Here is a 20,172-nt window from a genome sequence, read left to right on the forward strand (position 1 = left end):
ATGTAATACGGGTGTCCATGCTTCTGATGTAGCGGCACAATCTCTATTTGTTTAGTGAATGAGTTTTATTAAAAGACAGATTTTAGTCATTAAAAACCAAGGTGGCTAATGGCCAATAATAATAAACTTCAGTATTCATTAAGGATGCATTAAATTAACCAAAAGTTACAATAAAGATTTTTTATATGGTTACAAAAAATGATCTCAAATAAATGTTGTTTTTTTTTTAACTTTCATCAAATAATCCTGAAAAAGCATATTTTCCACAAACAAATTAAGTAGAGTAACTGTTTTCAACATTGATAATAATCAGACATGTTGGATCATGTGCTAAATATTCAGCTTTGCCATCATAGGAATAAATAAAATGTTAAAATACATTCCATCACAAAACAGTTTAAAGTTTATAATGATATTTCACAATATTAATGTTTTATAATATTTTTGCTCAAATAAATGCAGCCTTGGTGAGCATAAGAGAAAAAAAAAAAATTCTCACCAACCCAACCTTTGGAACAGTCGTGTTAAAAAATTAAAAAAAAAAATATATATATATAATATGCTGATTACATATTATTGTAGCCCAGTGTAATCAGACTTTAGCCATTAATATGTTTATAAGAAACTGAAAAATTTAGAGGGTTAATTAAACAGGTATTCTTCACCTTTTTACAAAACTTTACTCGTTAAAACTTCAAAATTAACCAAACAATATTTCAAAACAAAATATGAGCATTATGCATTGCAAAGGATGTTATGTATATTATCGTATGTAACGAACAAAAGGGGAAACACTTCTGTTAAAGGGGTCATATGATGCGATTTCAATTTTTCCTTTCTCTTTGGAGTGTTACAAGCTCTTGGTGCATAAAGAAGATCTGTAAAGTTGCAAAGACTAAAGTCTCAAATCCAAAGAGATATTCTTTATAAAAGTTAAGAGTCAGCCACACCTACCTAAAACGGCTCGTTCTAACACACCCCACATGTCTACGTCACGATGTGGAAAGATTTGCATAACGCCGCCCAAATATTCACGCAAAGAAAGAAGGCGTAACTTATTCTCGCTGTATTAGCAACATCATATGACCCCTTTAATTGACAAAGGGGCAAAGTCGTGTCATTTGGAAGCGTCATCAACCACCTTCTAAAACGCCTCAGCCAATTTAATATTCAGCGTGACATACCATCCTGAATCTATCACAAACCTTTAAAATCTCTCTGGAGACATTACAATTTGATACGCCGACTATGATGCTAACGATATACATTATATCCATCTCTGAACCTTGTACAGGTGAGTCAATTACCACATGCCTGAATGCGATGGGAAACAGCCCAGATGCACTGATGCATGACATGCACCTGATAAACATTCAGACCACGGGCGGCTTTCTGAGAAAAAGCGTGTAGTCAATTTTTCAGTGAATAATCACACAATTCCGCATCACAAGCAGGTACAGACATCTTGGTCTCCTGTTTAACATTTTATTTTTAGAAAATTGTAATGTTGATGGTCCATTAACAAAACAACGCTTGGTACATACTGAAAACATCTAAAAAGTGAATTGAGGACAAAGAGGAAAAACATAGAAACATCAAAACGGGCTGAATACAGTATGAATACAGATATATATTCACATTCTATTAAAAAAAAGTTTCATAATTATGGCACCTGAATTTTTATATGTGGAAAGCATGGTTGTTGTTTTTTTAATAAGACTATTACATTTTCGTCTGGTCGTCTGAAATTTGACACATTTGTGTTGCGATTAAATTTAAATAACTGCCTATTTTCATTTTTATCTTAATCATTTTTTAATTTAATAGTTTTGCTCTGAGAAGGGAGATTTTACATCAATGTATTTATGTCAATGTATATATTTTTGTATTAATATATTTATGTGCATTTTTCAAGCTCTTGTCAATATATATATAATCTGGAAAATTTTTTGTAAATTAAAATCTCAAGAAAATGATGTGAGTATTAGTTTGCTTACTATTAAAATACATTTCATTCATTTGAACAAACTTTTATAGTATCTTAAGGCAACTATACTTTTGCATATTCTCAGTGTAAACGAGCCAGTCTATGTCAGTTAGGTTTAAAAGTGGGTCTCGTCAAAAGACTCAAGAACTAGTCTGATTCTGGAGAGGTAAAGTCTGTAGAGGTAAAGTTGTTTGTTTTGAACCGGGTTCAGTTGAATGTTTCAGGTCAGTTCAGTCACACTGTGTTCTGAAGTGCAGTTTGGCAAGTATGTCGTAAGCAGTTTTGACGAGATGAGTCAGACAAATCACAAACGCACAGCGTACCGAAGGCATTACGCACTATGAACAAAAAATCAACTGTGTTCACGTTGTGATGCTAACATTAGCTTACATAATGCCGACAAATGCCAGCTTTGTACAATTCACAAGAAAGCCTCAGGCAATGCAATCTGAACTACATGTATGATTTAACAGTCAAAGAAAAATAACACTTTGCAATAGTGTATTCAGTATTCACCTAAGTACTAAAGCAAAACGGTGCTTTTATAGTGTATCTTTAGCAGAGGCTTAATAAAGAAAAACAAAAAGTCAAGTACAGACCAAAAAATCTTGCATAAAGTGGATTTCGGCATCTGCATTCTATGCTATTCTTTGTATCCGGTTCATGTGTCTTTAAAGCGCCAGAAAGCTAACCGCTAATGTCGTTCCACGAACTTAGGGACATTTAATTAAATGAGCTACAGTAGATGCAGTTTAAATAAAGACTTACAAAATTGGCTATCACTTAAACAACCCTCTCTGTTTTTCAGAAACAGTTCAAAATAAGAATCTCACTTAACACCCACAAAGGCTTGACCTCTGACAGTGTGAAAGCGCTATGGTTTCCACTCAAATTACAGTGATGTGCAGAGCGACCTCAAGTTGTGTGACGTCTACTGTTTTAATTTCAACATCTGCAAGTTTTTAAAATTATAAAGTGTGAAGTGTCTTTAAAAACAAAAGAAATATGTTAAAAACCTCTGCAAAGAGATGTAAAAACAGTAAATAGAACAAGCTCTGATACGTTAAAGCATTGAATATAAAGCGCTGAATATCTATGCCTTTATGCACTTTTAGTTTACGAGGATATGTGAAGTAATGTATTTTAGTCCTTCTTTCTTATGAACTTTATGGTCATCTTGAGCTTAGGAACAGATTTTTCACAAGTGTGAAAAAAACACTCCCTAGCTCTCATTCACACATACACAGACACACACGCTCTCGTTCAACATCTGTCCTGGCTGTGGCCTGCATGCATCAGGGCTTTTATGTTGGGAAACAGATTCCGCAGCACTCCATGCAGATCTCCAGGCAGTCCGAGGACTCACAGCACGCATCCATAATGCCACAGTCCATGTCACAGGGGCAGTTGCAGTCGTCTCCCAGGTCATCTGCGCAGCAGCAGCAGCAACAGGCTTCTGATGTGCAGGTGCCGCACGATGCCTGAGCCACCACCATATTGCACAGAGTGAGAAATTCACAAAACAGGCAGGCCAGGATGCAGTGGACACAGCAGTCTGCTCTCAGAGTATTGCAGTGGGCAGAATAAAACAAAAACATAGAATAAACATACAAAATTATTTTGTTAAGTATTTAAAGTAGTGTCATTTTCTACATTTCGTGGGATCATTTTAGCTATTTGGTTTGGTTTCGCCAGTGGCGCAAAAACTACACACTTCACTTTTATAATCAAATAACAAAAATTGGACTTAGTATTAATCAATTAAACAGTATATTTTATAAAGGAAAATATTTATTATTTTATTTAAAAGTGAAATTTTATTTCTGTTTGTTTTGATCATATTGACTAACAATAAAAGCTTTCTACAGTGTATGTGTCGTGTGTGTGTGTGTGTGTATGTGTGTGTGTAGGAGGTGAAGACGGCGGTTCAGCAGCGGTGAGAGCAAAAGAGGAATCAGAGTATGAATTCCACTTTTGGGTTGATTAGTAGCTTTGTGAATAATGGGGTTATTATCATGCAAAAGCACAGGGTTGGTCACGTAAAGCTGATTAACAGCGTCCAACATTTTCGCCAGCAAATTGGCGTGTTAATGCTGCCGTTTCTCTCATCTCTGATTAACATTTAACCTTCCTCTCGCAGGGCCGCCACATACTATGCCAAATTACTTTTGTTTAAGATGACATGGATACACAGTTTTGCAGGAGCACTGGCTGACCATCTTTTGGGAAATTTTATAAAAAATAATAAAATAAATAATAAAATAAACACTCTGTATTTACTTAGAGTAACCAAACAGCTAAGTAGCCTGTTCATGAATATATATTAACTTAAAATGACCATCTGAGGATCTGATAATCAACACCGTATGATCTGTCCATCTGTTGGGAAAATAAATAAAATCAATTAATTAATGTTTGCATTACAAAAATCTAAAGTAACTAAAAAAAAAGTTTTGTTTGAGTGCTTATTAGCAATCTTTTAGGATACTTAATAAAAAATCATTATTTATTCATTAATTTTAACATAACCAAAGTATCCTGTTTGTGTGTAAAAATAATAAATCAAAAAAAGTTGTGGTACACTGTAAAAAAAAAAAAAAAAAGATTTTAAAAAGTTGTAGGCCTAATTAGACTATTGCAGAACGTTTTACAAAAAAAATGCTTGTTTAGTCTTTCTACTATTTTCACATTTAAATCAATGTGTTTAATGTGTCTTTGTAATTAATTGTGAAATTTACTAGCATTTTCTGTGTCAATAGTGTTTCTACACCAATTTTTTTTCTTCTTCAGTATAGATAACTGACTTATTAAGAGCTGAATCCTTAAATCACTCAGTAGAGTGTTGACAAAATGATAAATACTCATTTACTTTACAATCAGATTGCAGTGTGGTAATATGTACAGGACATACAAAGTTAACGTGCATTACAGAAAAAACGCAACTAAAACAAAACAGCAAAGTGAAAAGAGAACATCTTTTACTCAAACTAAGATTAAAGCTTCAATAAGCAGTGAGACGCACACATTGCGCTTCAGCATAAACCGTGCCGTAGAGAATAACAGTGAACCCCTACCAGTCCGGACGTGCCGCTCGGACCTCTAATCAACTGTAGAACCCAAACCGCGGTGCATTGGAGAAATCACAGCGATGTGGTGTGTATCGTTATCAGTCTAAAACGTGAATTTGCATGGCTTTCATCAGTCCGTGGTGGGCTGTCAGAGAGATCGCTGGGTTTGATTGAGCTCTGGTGAGGAGGGGGGAGAGAGACCAAGGACGGGGCCTGAAGACCACTGGATGCTCATGTTTGTTTGATCAAAGTGATTTTTTATTTTTTTAGGCAGTGGAGCTGACCAGCGGTGGTGCTGTGCAGCCTGGACAGTGTTTGAACATGAAACAAGTTTGCATACAGGCCCACCAAATGCTTAAAACACTAGCTTTCTGAAAGGTCAAACAGACATACTTTTAGATTTCTCCATTGCCAAATTATGTGACAGCTACATCAACTGTTTACAAGTAAACTACTCGTATACAAAACATATGAATCAAAAATGGCATGCTTGCTATTTGATTAGCGATTCATTTAATAGTGATTAAATTTGCACCATGTGCTATTTTACTATCGAGATACTATTCTAGTTTTTTTAATATATAGATTTTTTTAAAATATTTTTTGTTTTCATTTTAAGTTAAAGTATTAGAAATTTTGTTGTGTTTTTGTTATTCTTATTAGTTTTTAAATGTCTATAGTTTTTATTAATTTTATTTCAGTTTTAGTTATTTTAGTACATCAAGTTAAACTAAACAAAAGTGAGAAATGTGCCTTGGCAACTAGCTGAAATAAAATAAGTTCAAGTTTATTTTATTTTATTTTATTTACAGTTTAATCTCAAGTAATAATTTTTTTTATGGTTTTAGTTTTAGTTAACTATACTAACCCTGCACCATCCTATTAAACAAGTATGAAAAATTACATGTGTCCACATCGATTCTTTCACTATTTTTCTTGTCCCTTTTTTAACTAACAATTTATTTCGAGAAACAAATTTAAAAGTTACAGTACATAATGAATTCCCTTGGATGTATAATTTATCAGCAGCGATTAGTGTGAATCTTAAGGAATGAGAGTCTGTGTAATGTACACAGGAGACGGGCTGCCTTATCTCAGCTGCAAAACTGACATCGGCCCAATGAGAGGGTTCATGTTTAATGTCAGACCGAGCGGAAGATGCCCAGATTCCGCCAGGCCAAAAACAGCCCCAGCACCTCGGAGGAAATAGTTTGAGACATCTGGAAAACTCCAAAGGCTAACATCAAAAAGAAAGGCAGCATGACATAAAACAAGCTGGAAGAGTCGCAGACCGGCAAGCGATGCGGGAACGTTCAAATGAAGACAGACTGACTGGTGCATGGGTTGTACATAGCGGCTTTAGAGACCAAATGAGAGGGGGATAAAATAAAATAAAAAAGCAGTTAATTTGCAGTCAATACGGAAGTGTGCACAGTAAACTTTTCGAAAGAGAGATCCAGATACGCTGGGGAATCTGCAAAGATGGGAAAAACATGGCATTACGATGCACCACTAATGACCGCGCTAGCTTTCTGCTTACATCCCGCAGCCTTAATTGAATTTGTCAGAGGGATTTTAGACGACTGCGTGCTTACAACAGAACACAATCACAAACATGCCATCACTCAAGGTCCTAACCCACCCGCAACAGAACAAAAGATCTCTCAATTAGTTGATTTTCTGCTGGGGTTGCCGTTATCGCAGCCAGCGACGGCAGCCAAGAACACGAGGAATCGCAATCCCCTGAGCAGAGATCTTGTAAAGCTTTATTCTTCAGCTTCCCAGGCTGTTTAGAGGCTAATTTCACAGGCAAACAGATTATGGTAATCCGTGTAAACATTAAAACACAACAGCTTGCTGTTTTCCAGGGGGAAATTACTACTTAAGAGAGAACATATTGATTCAAAACACAGTTCTACAAATAATGCATTCACGCACACAAGCTGTAATGAGACAGACTTATTGAACTGTTCACCCACCCCACCTCCAATTAAGATGTGAAAACTATGACGCCTTTTAAGATACACATTTCTGTTAAATCCGTGAGGAGATGATAGCGTTTGTTACACGTACCTCGCAGTAGGCTCCTACTCGCGAATCACCTGAGTGATAAATCCTTTCGAAAACTTTCCAGTCTTGGAAAATGTTCACATACTTTCCTGCCTGTTCACACACAGGATCAAGTGTCCCCAATAGATGTATGTGCCTATGGTTGCTTTTGTGCAAACAAATCCTAATATTAAAAATAAATAAATAAATAAAAATGATTTATAGATCATAGAATATAGAAATGAATATAGAAATGAATTGACGACTCAACCTGCACTCAAGATTGTATTCTAATTATTTTTACAAATACATTTAAAAAAATGATTGTCCAATAAATATAGTACAAGAAGCTCTTCTCTTACTAAAAACAAATACTGTAGCAACAGCAAACACCAACAATGTACTATGCATTAAGCATATAATTATGGTTAGAGACTGTGAACAAAAGGCTATAAATAAATGAATAAACATAAAAGGCTAAACAAATAAATGAATAAACATTTAAAAAAAAAAAAAATTTAAATTTAAAATATATAATAAAATAGCTAGTCTATAAGTCCTATTTATATACACGTACCTCGCAGTAGGCTCCTACTCGCGAATCACCTGAGTGATAAATCCTTTCGAAAACTTTCCAGTCTTGGAAAATGTTCACATACTTTCCTGCCTGTTCACACACAGGATCAAGTGTCCCCAATAGATGTATGTGCCTATGGTTGCTTTTGTGCAAACAAATCCTAATATTAAAAATAAATAAATAAATAAAAATGATTTATAGATCATAGAATATAGAAATGAATATAGAAATGAATTGACGACTCAACCTGCACTCAAGATTGTATTCTAATTATTTTTACAAATACATTTAAAAAAATGATTGTCCAATAAATATAGTACAAGAAGCTCTTCTCTTACTAAAAACAAATACTGTAGCAACAGCAAACACCAACAATGTACTATGCATTAAGCATATAATTATGGTTAGAGACTGTGAACAAAAGGCTATAAATAAATGAATAAACATAAAAGGCTAAACAAATAAATGAATAAACATTTAAAAAAAAAAAAAATTTAAATTTAAAATATATAGCTAGATAGTTAGTCCTATTTATATAAGTCCTAATTCAGCTGAATGCCAGGGCACGTCAAATGAAACATATATACCATAAAAACGGCTTTACAGAGAATCTAAAAGTGCTCAACAGGTGCAAGCCTTTGCTTGATTTAAAAAGGTTATGGTATCAGACAAGCATGATTGAACATCATGCTGTAAAGAAACCACAATACATAAACCAGGAAAGGGGTGCTGGTACACAGGAGCAAGGAAGAGAGCGGGTCTTAATGAGAGGACACTGTGAGAGCGGGTAGCGATGGCCCCTGCTGAGGTGGGGTTGACACATGGCAGACCCCCCGCTCTCCGCAGTCTTGTTAAAAGGTCACACCTTGGTGACCATTTCTAATGCACCAGCGATCTCCTTCATTACTGCCCTCTCCTTACCATCACACCTGACAATGTGCAAGCTGCTTTTTTCAGCTCGGCCTTCTGTTTTTCCTTCCCATTTGCGAGACAATACAACACTACAGAAATAAAGAGATCAATCTAGTTTGAGTTATGAAAGATTAAATAAAGCAGTGCATTTATGGGAAACAGAACAGAAAAGTCCCATATTAGTTGCGGTTAGGCGAAGGGAGGGGAAGACCAGGAGAGGAAATCTGCAAGCACATATGAGTTTGAGTGTAAGTGTATGTTTGCATATGTGATGTCATGTACCCTCTGGAGTTGAGCCGGGTTTATGGGAACCCGTCGAGCTGCTTTTGCTCCTTCTGCTGCTGTCGCTGTTGACCGACAGGCTAGAGCGAAGCTTTCTCTGCACACGGTGTGAGACGGGCGACGGGTGCTTCCTGGACTCGGAGGTGGGGCTGGTGGAGGGTGGCTGTGTGACCCTGCGGGGCGTGCCGTGGCCGTTACTTAGCACAGTGTGCAGGCCGTTCTGCTGCCTGCCAGCCTCTCCGTCGATGCCATGCTGCTGGGATGTTGCTAGCTGGGGCAGAGGCTGAGGTTGAGCTACAGAGAAAGAGACAGAATTTTTTGTAATCATCGGTTTGGACCAGAGAGACATTATGTTTTGGATGAGTTACTGGCCCTTTATAGCATTTATTTTAATTTGAACTTTAAAACAGAAAAAGAATGGACTTTATGGCGAAATGTGAAAGACAACTTTATTAAGTAAACTTTAAGTAACAAAACAAGAAATTTGTATTTAGCAAATATTCACCAAATTTTAATCACAAGGTTTATTCAAACGTACACAAGGGATTCATATGTTCCATCATGCCCTGTAAAAAACGAATAAGGATTCTGGCTCCTAATCCAGTTCATTAATGAGCTAATTATCAATATATTTTAGTAATTTCAAGGGGAAAATAATGGAAAATAAAAAGCATGCAATTAACTATTCACATTTAATGCATCACACAAGAGTGATTGGTTGTTGTTGTTTTTTTGTTAGTTTTTTTAATGTGTAAATTAAATTAAAAAAACAGAACTGGTTTTAAGCAAAAAAAACACTTGACCTTCTAACACTTGCACTCTCTATTCTTTTTCTATTCTATCTTCTTGTTTTCTTTTTATTTATTAAAAAAAGATCCTCTAAAGGCCTGTTCACACCAAGGACGGTAACTATGAAGATAACAATAAAGATATAGTTCTAAAAATCATTCTTAATATTAAATATATTTTAGTAATTTCAAGGGGAAAATAATGGAAAATAAAAAGCATGCAATTAACTATTCACATTTAATGCATCACACAAGAGTGATTGGTTGTTGTTGTTTTTTTGTTTGTTTTTTTAATGTGTAAATTAAATAAAAAAAACAGAACTGGTTTTAAGCAAAAAAAACACTTGACCTTCTAACACTTGCAGTCTCTATTCTTTTTCTATTCTATCTTCTTGTTTTCTTTTTATTTATTAAAAAAAGATCCTCTAAAGGCCTGTTCACACCAAGGACGGTAACTATGAAGATAACAATAAAGATATAGTTCTAAAAATCATTCTTAATATTAAAGAATAGCAGAGTCCACACCACAGCTATAACGATAAAGGCACAGAGAAACGATATCGTTGGAATCACTTTCAGAATGATTTTTTCTAGCTGATGAACGATAAAAAATATTGACAGCCAATCAGAATCAATCCTGTTATAACAAGCTTGAGAATTTAAAGTGGCAAACGAGCGTGTGCTTGGAATAAACGGACGATATCATCCGCTGGTTATATAGTTATCTTTATAGTTATCGTTCTTGGTGTGAATGGGCCTTAACACTAGCCTTCCCTATTCTATCTACTCGTTTTTCTTTTTATTTATTATAAAAAAAAACGTGCTGTGTGTACTGCGTTAGGCTAACCGAAACTTGTCACAGCACTTACATATTATTGCCCTTTTGTTGGTTTTGATTTCTTCTATTGTCCTCATTTGTAAGTCGCTTTGGATAAAAGCGTCTGCTAAATGACTAAATGTAAATGTAAACAAAAACTAGTTCTCAATTCCCAATCCTAATGCCGTGTGATCCATAACCTGAATACACTCTTTTATACTTTCAGTCTTCACGCAGTCTGAACCGAGAGGCTCTATCTGATGCAACAGTAGTCATGGCAAAGTGAGTACTGTAAGTAACACTAGTGTGCATTCAGCTCTGCTTATGTACTCTCCTTCAGGATACGCACATCATGTTCATTGGGCTCCTTTGAATTATTCATCATTTTCTAGCATTGCAGGATTTTTTTTTTTTTTAACTTTATTCTGGCTTTTATGCAAAGATCTTTGCATTTTATGTGGTGTGTTTTAAGGTAGTGACACCTGAATTTCTCAAACAGCATGTGAAATAAGTTTTCTCTTAATTACTTTTTTTCTTTTGGTGGGAGGTCCACACTGACTGTGCTATTAATGTTAACAACAGAAGAAATCCAGACCACCTCTTTATAACAACATATCACCCTGGGAAGATGCTGAGGGGAATGTAAAATAACACAATTAAAAACAGGCCATGACAGCCTCATCAGCCAGCTGTCCATCTGTATGTACACTACAGCTAGCAAACAGGAGCGATCCCACTGTCAAACACATGTAGGGAGTCACTGTCAAACATGTGCCAAGATGCTTCATTTGTTTAATTATGATCAAATTAATTTGAGCATATTTTATAATCAGTATACAAAGTGTGGGGTAGTGGTCACCTAAAGCTCAGGGCTAGAAAGATGCTGGTCAGTGTTGTTAGCTAAATCTATTTAAAAATGTTTTTGTTAATTAAAATAAAGCTATAAAAACATGATATAAATAGTACATAAAATATTTCTTTTTTTTAAATAAAATTTAACTTTTAAAACAAGGTTTTAAAATGTATTTGTAATATTTAAATTTATTTACATTTAAAATAACTTCAAATTACTATATTTCAGTTAGTTGCAAAGGGAACTTTCCTAGTCATTATTAAAGTACTATAATAATTGAACTGAAAAAAAATGAAACTATATAGAAATATAAATAATATTAATAATGACAAAAGCACAAAAAATTACTAAAACCAACTAAAATTAAAAAGAAAATATAAAATGTTGGTGCAATCATGAGTGACATCACTAATTTTTGTAAGTTCAAAACAAGTAGTTTTTGCAGTGCAGTTTGAATAAATGTTTTTATTTTTATCAAGAGAATTACAGTAGCTGTTCTCACCAAGCTTTTTTAACTTAAAATAAATAAATAAATCAAGGAAAACTTGATTTTCTCAAGATAATATCAGGTTACTCCAAGAGGGCTGTCCTTACAATAAAATTTACTGTAAGATGTTAGTCTTTGAGGTCTCAGAATAGGGCTGTCGCGATTCGTCGATTTTATTCGACTATTCGATTTTTTAAAATCCTTGACTTCATTTTGCTCGCGTCGACTAACCGGCAAAATACCAAATATTAAACAAGGATTAAATCGCACAGGTAATGTGTAAAAACAACCGTCAGGCCGTTGGCGCCCCCTGCAGGCCTTTGTTGAAATGTGTAATGTACATTAGCTCTATTGTTTATAATACATTATGTATTTTAACAATTTTGTTCAATAAAACCATATGATTTCTTGCTTTTGATACTTTATTTGAACTAATTATTATTGCCTCATTGCTATTATATATGTATTTTAAGTAATTTTAAAGGCTATTGTTCACTTACATCTGTTTTTATTACCACAAAAAATGTATTATAGTTATAGGGCCCTATGAAATCCGTTTTATTTCCAAATTCAGTTTTTTCCATTTTCATTTTTCTATACTCTGTTTTAATGGTTAAATTAAATTTTATTAATCAAAAAGCCTGTCTAATTAATTGAGTTTTACAGTTTTATCTTTACCAAATTCTGTTTTCCATATTTTATTAGTAGTAGACTAGAACAGGTGGATATGTTGTCATTCTTACACTATAATACTGAACTTTGATTTCAGTGATTTGGACTATGAGATGGACACTTGCTTCTTGCACTTTATGTTGCACTTTACTTTTGGATTTCATTTGGTTTAATGAAATATAGTTTAATAAAATATTCTTAAGTAAAAAAAATTTGTTTGTAGGAAATTAATCGTTTAGATTAATCGATTAATCGATAAATTAGTCGATAGATTAAGCGAAATAAAAATAGTTATTAGTGGCAGCCCTATCTCAGAATCCTCAATACAAAAGCTCTCCAATGTCACTGCATGCTTGGTAGCTACCTTACAAAAAATTTTGAGTTTTAAAAACGTATAAAAGCAACAGCAGTTATTAAAAAGCGATAATTTAATAACTGATATTTGCACATCAGGAGTCAGGACAGTTCACCCAGAGCGGCCTGGTGTTAAGTGGCCTGCCCTAGGGCACAACGGTGATGGTTTATGGATCCTCCCTTACAGTATTTTGAACCAGACCTGATCTTTAACCTGAACACTACTTTACCTTCTGTTTCAGCAGACAGGCTCAAAAGCGGCCCAGTCAGGAACACGTTGCACATGCATCTTGCAATACGCTGCCAGAACAACAGAACAGAGAATGTTGTGGGCATCTGGTACACACTGATAGGATCGCATGGGCCCTGTGAAAGCCCAAAGGCCGATGCAACCCAAAAGAAAAGTCTCCCCTCGATAAAATATAAATGTTGCCTTCAACCCAAGATATGATAGGTGATAAAAATTGAATACCCACACTAAGTGTAAAAAACAAGCATTGCATTGCAAACGGTACACAAGCTGACAGGTCGCATTAAAATACCATGTTATGGTACGGAAGGGAGGGAGGGGGGAAAAGAAAACAGTCCAAATTGGTCTTCTAACCGCTCTGTTTCCAACATATCAACAACTGTTGAGAGTGTACATTTGTAGTTGAATAATACATGGTATTCCTCTACACACTCTGTCAAACACATCACAGGCAAACAGGGGGTGAGTGCTTCTTGACTGTCTAAGTAGCATCCCAATTTGGTCCCCTGGATCTGACAGCCTCAAATATCCTGGGAGCATTTTTAAAAGGCCAGTGTTTGATGGATTCATAAAGAACACACAAATATAATTGCCATTTGTCACCGCGCATTCGGCGCACGCTCCACGTGGGGACGGCGAGCCGGGACGCCCAGGAGAGATGCCGCGCCACTGTGGCGTCGCTCTCTATGTAAAACTGTAGATAAACACCCCTTTGGCTTGGTGTCACAGAAAATAGCTCCGCTGGAAGAATTCGAAATTGTACCCCAAAGACGTAGAAGCATAGTATGGCGGACCTCCCAAGAACGAATATGTATGAACGTCAACAGCGTGGTGCGGCATAGACAAGACAGTGAAAATTCGGTCAAGCAGGAGGGATGCTGAAAAAGAGGTGAGACAGGGCAGGATGTTCTCTCATTTGCACTGCTCTCTATGGAGACTGAAAGGTAAAGAGAGAGAGAGACAGGAAAAAAAAGAAAAGTAGGTCCCTGTATTTTTGCGGCTTGAGGCCTTTTAATATTTCATAGTAAGAGTGGAGCTGTTTGCTGTGCCCCATTAGGACGCCCATCAAACAGAACATACATTAATTCACTTGTCAACTCATGTCATCCAGCTAAACAGCCCCCATCCGCTTCTTATCATCATCTGCTAATGGCTAACAATCATTACCTGTACAAAAGAGTTGGTCAGTGAAAAAACACAAAGTACTGGTCGACAATGAGAACATGAGGGTGAAAAACATCTGAAGTTTAAATGGTCAAATAATTTTGAATATAATAAATTACATAATATGCATATACTATTTTTAATTAAATATGAAATTATATTAAACTGACAATATTATAAATACATAAACATCTCTAATATCAAATTAAAAAAAACACATTCTTTGAAAAATACTAATAAAAAAGATAATCCTTCAGTCTAGGATTTCTGTATTATAATTTGTTTAGCTCTGTATATATGAATGCAACACAAATAACTGTTTAATGCTCCATGGGCCCGTCTCTCTGATTGAAATGCTAATTTGTAAATGTGCACTGACCTACCAGGAGAGTTCTCATCTCCCAAAACAGCCCGGGGTGGCATTTCTCCTAACAAACACCTATGGCAAGCTTACACCTTTCGATTCAAAGCAATATACTCCCTCAGTTGAAATGATGTCCCCGTATTTATAGAAACAAAACCATGGGAATTTGGTTGGAGGGAAGGAAAGCAGAATGAATATTATTAAAAAAGGGCTGCGACAGAAAAAAACCTTCAGCATATTAAAAATCGTTTACGGCTTGACCTTCCAACTCTGTGGCAAGGTCTTACTTCCAGACAAGAGAAGTAAAAGAATTTAAATTTTCACTTAGATGATCTATTGCCCAAGCTAGATCCACTGATGATTCTAAACCTGCCAAATAAAGTGTAATTCGAAAAATGCAAATTGCACAAAGGTACCTTGTTTAACCAGAACTTTCCTGATATTGTCTCATGCACAACAGCCATGTATATTTTTTAGTTGAGTTATTTAAACTTTTGTCCAATTTGTGTCTTTAACACATTTATTTGAGACTATTACGTGTCTTGATCACAGTAATTGTCCTACTCTTTGAAGCCGCCCCAAATGTCACATGCCAGAACTACTTTAACTCTATTACGGCACCTCCTCCAGCTTGCTGGCACCCTACAATATCTTATTTCTGAGAGACACCGTAGCTCACATCTTATTTTATACTAAATTTCTTGCAGAAGATGAATAGGTAGTCACTATTACTCCGCTTTTTTTGTGCTACGGCACACTTTTAATTCTTTCTGACAATCATTTAAATTTGGCTGTTCGAATGAAACCTGCTGTAGAGAGGTGAAACCTGAGAAGGCGTTTAATATTCCAGGGCCACCCTCTTTCACAGTCATTCACTGTCTGTCCTTCTCTCGCTCGCCTATTCTTTCACTCCATCTCTCTGTAACAATGACAAGCCGAGCCAGGCGTCTGGGATTTACTAATTTCAAATTTAGTAATTTGGCTGCTGATTGAGTGGAAAAAAATAACCCCTTCGGACCTTGTTCTGCTTAATTACATTTTATAAGGCAGCGGGCAACTCCAAAGACAAGGAGAGAGATTGTGAAGGCTTGAGTTTTTCATCAATTATACTTCTATTTCAGATCTGCATTTGCACTATGTGGCATGCTTGCCATCAAAATCATTAAAGCCCCCCAGAAAAGCATATGATAGTGTGGAACAGGCAAAACCTATCAGAAGCGAGGATATTCAAAACTACATATTTTCAAATTAATACTAATCAACTAAGTGATCTTGAGGAAGTCCTGTATTAAGCTGGTTTTGGATTTACCAGTCTTTAAATAGGATGCATTTGACCATACACATCAAACAGATTGCATACGTAAGGCATGTTTATTCATTCAAACACAGCTAGACACAGCCAATGGAATTGAAATCTAGAAAATTTTTAAAAGTTTAACATCACATTGTCTTAAAAATAGAGATGCACAATGTTATAGGAATGCTATTGGAATTAGCTGATAAAGGATTAAAATGTAAACATTGGCATCGGCCGATTTGAAAAAAATAATGCCGATATGCGTTGCCGATAAGATGAATAGCTCACATGTGCTTAGGGTGTGTTAGCGATAAGATCACGTCAGCAGTGTGGTCATTCTTGAAGCGAACTTTTGCCTGAATGAGGATTAGATTCAGTGTTTTGGACGCCGCATTTAATTTGAGAACACAATACAGAATGACGCGTCCATTGTGCGATAGAGTCAACAGACACCAGAGCGTGCAGCAGGAGCAACAGCAACAACAGCCTCCCCCGGGTCCTAATGCCCGTTCGTTAAAGTGTTTTATTTACTTAGGGGGTGCTGTAGGCCTACTTGTAATAAAATGAAAGTAAAATACACAAAAAACATTAAGATACTTGTGTTTCTGAATAAATAAAGCAGTAAATCATGAGTCTGTTTTGATTAAAATGTCAGAAGCTACAGCTTACATGAATAAAAATAACGAACATGACACTTGTAAATTAAATAATTTAAAATATACAATAAATATATAATAATTTAATATATAAAGATTTATTCATGGATTATCACAAATGGATAATGAAAACTTAAATAGAAGGAGCTATAAAACTTTTTTTTTTTGCTTTAGACCATCTATTAATGTTAAATCCACAAATAACTTCAACTGCATCTGTCTGAAAATAATAATAATAATACCTGCAGAGATTGATTTTATTATAGTTATTTTTAAAGCTTTCAATGTACTCTCGTTAAAAAAAAAAAAGAACTTTAATAATGTTTATTAGTTCTAACAAATAAGTTTTTGCTCAAAACGAATTTAAATAATTTATCATTTCTGCACAGGAGAGACTTGGTGTTTTTTCAAAACAACAGGAAATATATATTGCTATCAGCATCGACTATCGGCTAAAATGATTTGAAAAATATCGGCATAACGGCATATCGGATATCAGCAAAAATCTAATATCGTGCATTCCTACCTAAAAATGCAATAATCACGGAGGTATGCTCAAAATCTGAGAAAATTCAACTGAAAAATTTCAAGAGGGTTTAACGGTGCAAAAGGATACAAATAAAGGTAAATGAGAAAAAAAACTACATAAAATAAATAAATAAAACTACTCAAACTTTTCCCTAGAATGAAGATTTTATCCAAGATGCTTTTATCCAAAACGACTTAGATTGCATTCAAGAGGATACTTTTTATCAGTACATACAATCAAATTGAACCCATGACGTTGCCATCACCATTCTATTCTAATTGCAAGAAGAGCTTGATGTTGTTGCTGCTAAAGTAGGCCAAAACCACAGTTTTCCTACTTTCACCTTGTTTCGAAACCCGAAACAACATTCACACAATACATATCCGCACCTCCTTCCCTTCTATCCGTTTCCATCACGGTGGAATGGAAGAATGCCATAAATGCAGAAGTTCTTCACAAACGCAGTTATAAAACGCACATCTTGCACAGATTTAGCCGTTTTACACAGCTACCACATTTTCTCGAAAGATCAATTATGACGTGACTCAGACCAAGCCTGAGGGAGCTGCCAGACTTCATACGTCGACGAGTGCTCCACCCTCCTTCCCGACGACTGCAAACAAAAAAAACCCGGCTACACAGACGCAAGGAGGCTGGGGGTGTGTATTTTCAGTTTCATGGGTTTACATCGGTGACTCAAATATTCCACCAATTCCCCCCCTTCAAAAAAAAAAGACTTGCATAAGGATCCAGATGCAGCATGCATCTCTTGGAGGCCGTACAGGACGAGGCCAGGCACCAAGCCATCCTTACAGAGGCACTCCAGGGGCAACTAAAGCCAGCCAGGAGAGTTTATTAAAAATATCTATCTATCTATGGAAGGTTCCTTTATTTGCTCCATTTCAATCTCAGCATTAACTCCACTAATGTGACAGCTGGGGGTCACTGGACTCTGTCTTTGGGGTGCCAATCAAGACCTTAAGCCCTGGAATCAGGCTAAAGGACAGAGGTGCTCGTCTGTTTCTGAGAGGCTTTTTAACGGGAGATGGCCGTATCGATTTTAGCCTTGGCGGGACCGCTGTCTGAATGGAGTCAGTCGGTGGCTCCCCGTCACCCCCTGAGTGATCAGAGGCCTGACGGCATGACCTAGCAGAGGTGCGGTGAACCTACAAACATGCAGGGCAGGAGGGGAGCACATCACGAGAGATCACTGTAATAGAAAAGGGGTTTAACCTTAATGTTGAAGCCAAAACCCTGTTAGAGTGCCAGTAATCCCTCCTGCTCAACTCTCACTTCAAGTGCTTTTCTGGCTGGAAAAGGCAGAGTTGTGTTCAGGTTGCATTCACGCTCTCAAAGATGCATCAGCATACCGTTAATCAAAGTGTGGGCTTCAAATCTACATCTTATTAACAGACAGATGCCACTTTCCAATCTATTATTCTTCGCATAGTTCAAACACCAGCACCATTTCCCATAATGCCCACCTTGCGAATGAATTAACACTGAGCTGATGGTCAATGAGAACAATCAGAAATGCTAATGGTGTGTTAAACCTATAGCTCACAGATGTGTAGATCACCTCTTATCGGAGGTAATTTAAATAAATTTTACACACATAAATCTGCAGAGCTCCAAAAGGGCTTCGGCACTTACGAGGATGCTAATTGAAACGCTGGGAATTTTTCCATATGAAATATGTCTACACCAAGACAATGAGGAAATAATTAGTACAGAGGTAGAATCACAATGGCCATTTTAATCAACCCCTGTGCTAGCATTTCACCCTATTTATTCCAGTTTTGATTCCATGACCCACGGCTTAGTAATCACTTGAAAATTACTCCTCTGTTCTAATGGGCTCTTGCGTCTGAGGAACACGTGGTCTGAAAAATTAGCATCTTGAATCAATCAACTCTTTCCGCCCAAAATGATCGAAATAAAGGCACTCTTCAAAAGTGAATGCAGGTGAAATGCATGTGTACTCTCTTAGAAATATTGGTTTGATTTTGAGAATTAATAGCAAAGTCTAATCATTAAAGTCAACAATAAATACCTGATTCTGGACCTAATGTAACCCCTGAGTGAGATCACAAAATTCCAGACAGAACAAAGAGGCGTTGTCTATGCACAGAATGATATACATACTAAAACACTGACAATCATGTGAATTATTCAGTGTTTAAACACCTCTTGATCATTACATCATTCCCTTGAAATTCATTCAGGAATGAACAAGCTTTTCTGTCATTCAGTTAGGAGGCTTGCCACATCCCACACATTTGAGACTGTGAGAATCTGGATGTGTAATGCGTTTGTTCTGTGACACTGTACTTTACTATCTTTATTGCAGCCTAATAGATCAGTGTGCGATTAAAAACGACACCGATAGCTCAAGATGAGCATGTTCAACCATCGTCCATTTCTGTTTGCCCATGTAAGTCAACGCACAATGCTGAATAAGCGTGATTCATCTTTAGTGAATTCTGCTAGCAAATTAAAATGGAAATATGATCAAATTAGATAAAATGTTGTAAAGTGTGCAGTCAAGTTGATTTCCTATCGATTTCCTGCTCTGGGCTTTAAATATCACATCATACTTCCCAATCCAATTAGTGCACTGCCTTACAGCCCCTACTATATCCATCCTAAGCCAGACAACATCATATACATGGTATAGTCTCACATATATTCTAGAACCTTGTGCAGATATTCACTTATAATTATTCAATAATAATAATAATAATAATAATAATAATAATAATAATGTATTACTACAATTTAAAAACTGAATATTTTTTAATAGGGCTGCACGATTAATCGAATGCGATTGTCATGCGCATCTTGTCAGTAAAGCCGGTTCTGTGATTAGTAGTAAATCTCCAGCACATGCTTTCAGATGGAGCAGCATTTACTACACAGAGCTGTAGTTCACCAACAAGCTACGCAAAATCGTGTTCATAATCACAGACAATTGAATCGCGCGATAATTAAATCGAAGAAATCGTTCTGCGATTATGAAAGCTGTTTGTGTAGCTTGTCAGTGAACTACGGCTCTGTGTAGTAAAT

General features: G+C 36.0%; 1 protein-coding gene across 4 annotated transcripts in view; it reads right to left on the minus strand.

The window, feature by feature from the left end:
- The window catches only part of mdfic (MyoD family inhibitor domain containing), a 66,716-nt gene that overhangs the window by 36,495 nt on the left and 10,049 nt on the right, over nt 1-20,172 (minus strand). For 2 of the 4 annotated variants that reach the window (XM_016514826.1, XM_016514827.1), the window contains exons 4-5: nt 8,876-9,169; nt 2,985-3,542 (exon numbers count right to left, since the gene is read on the minus strand). In XM_016514826.1, coding sequence (XP_016370312.1) covers nt 3,292-3,542; nt 8,876-9,169 — 545 coding nt within the window. In that variant the 3' untranslated portion in view covers nt 2,985-3,291. Of the gene's footprint in view, nt 1-2,984; nt 3,543-8,402; nt 8,683-8,875; nt 9,170-20,172 lie in introns of those variants that run through there. The other 2 variants (XM_016514829.1, XM_016514828.1) reach the window with 2 other exon arrangements.

The sequence above is a fragment of the Sinocyclocheilus rhinocerous genome, unplaced genomic scaffold (assembly GCF_001515625.1).
Source record: "Sinocyclocheilus rhinocerous isolate Xijiao unplaced genomic scaffold, SAMN03320098_v1.1 scaffold1708, whole genome shotgun sequence".
Lineage (NCBI taxonomy): Eukaryota > Metazoa > Chordata > Actinopteri > Cypriniformes > Cyprinidae > Sinocyclocheilus > Sinocyclocheilus rhinocerous.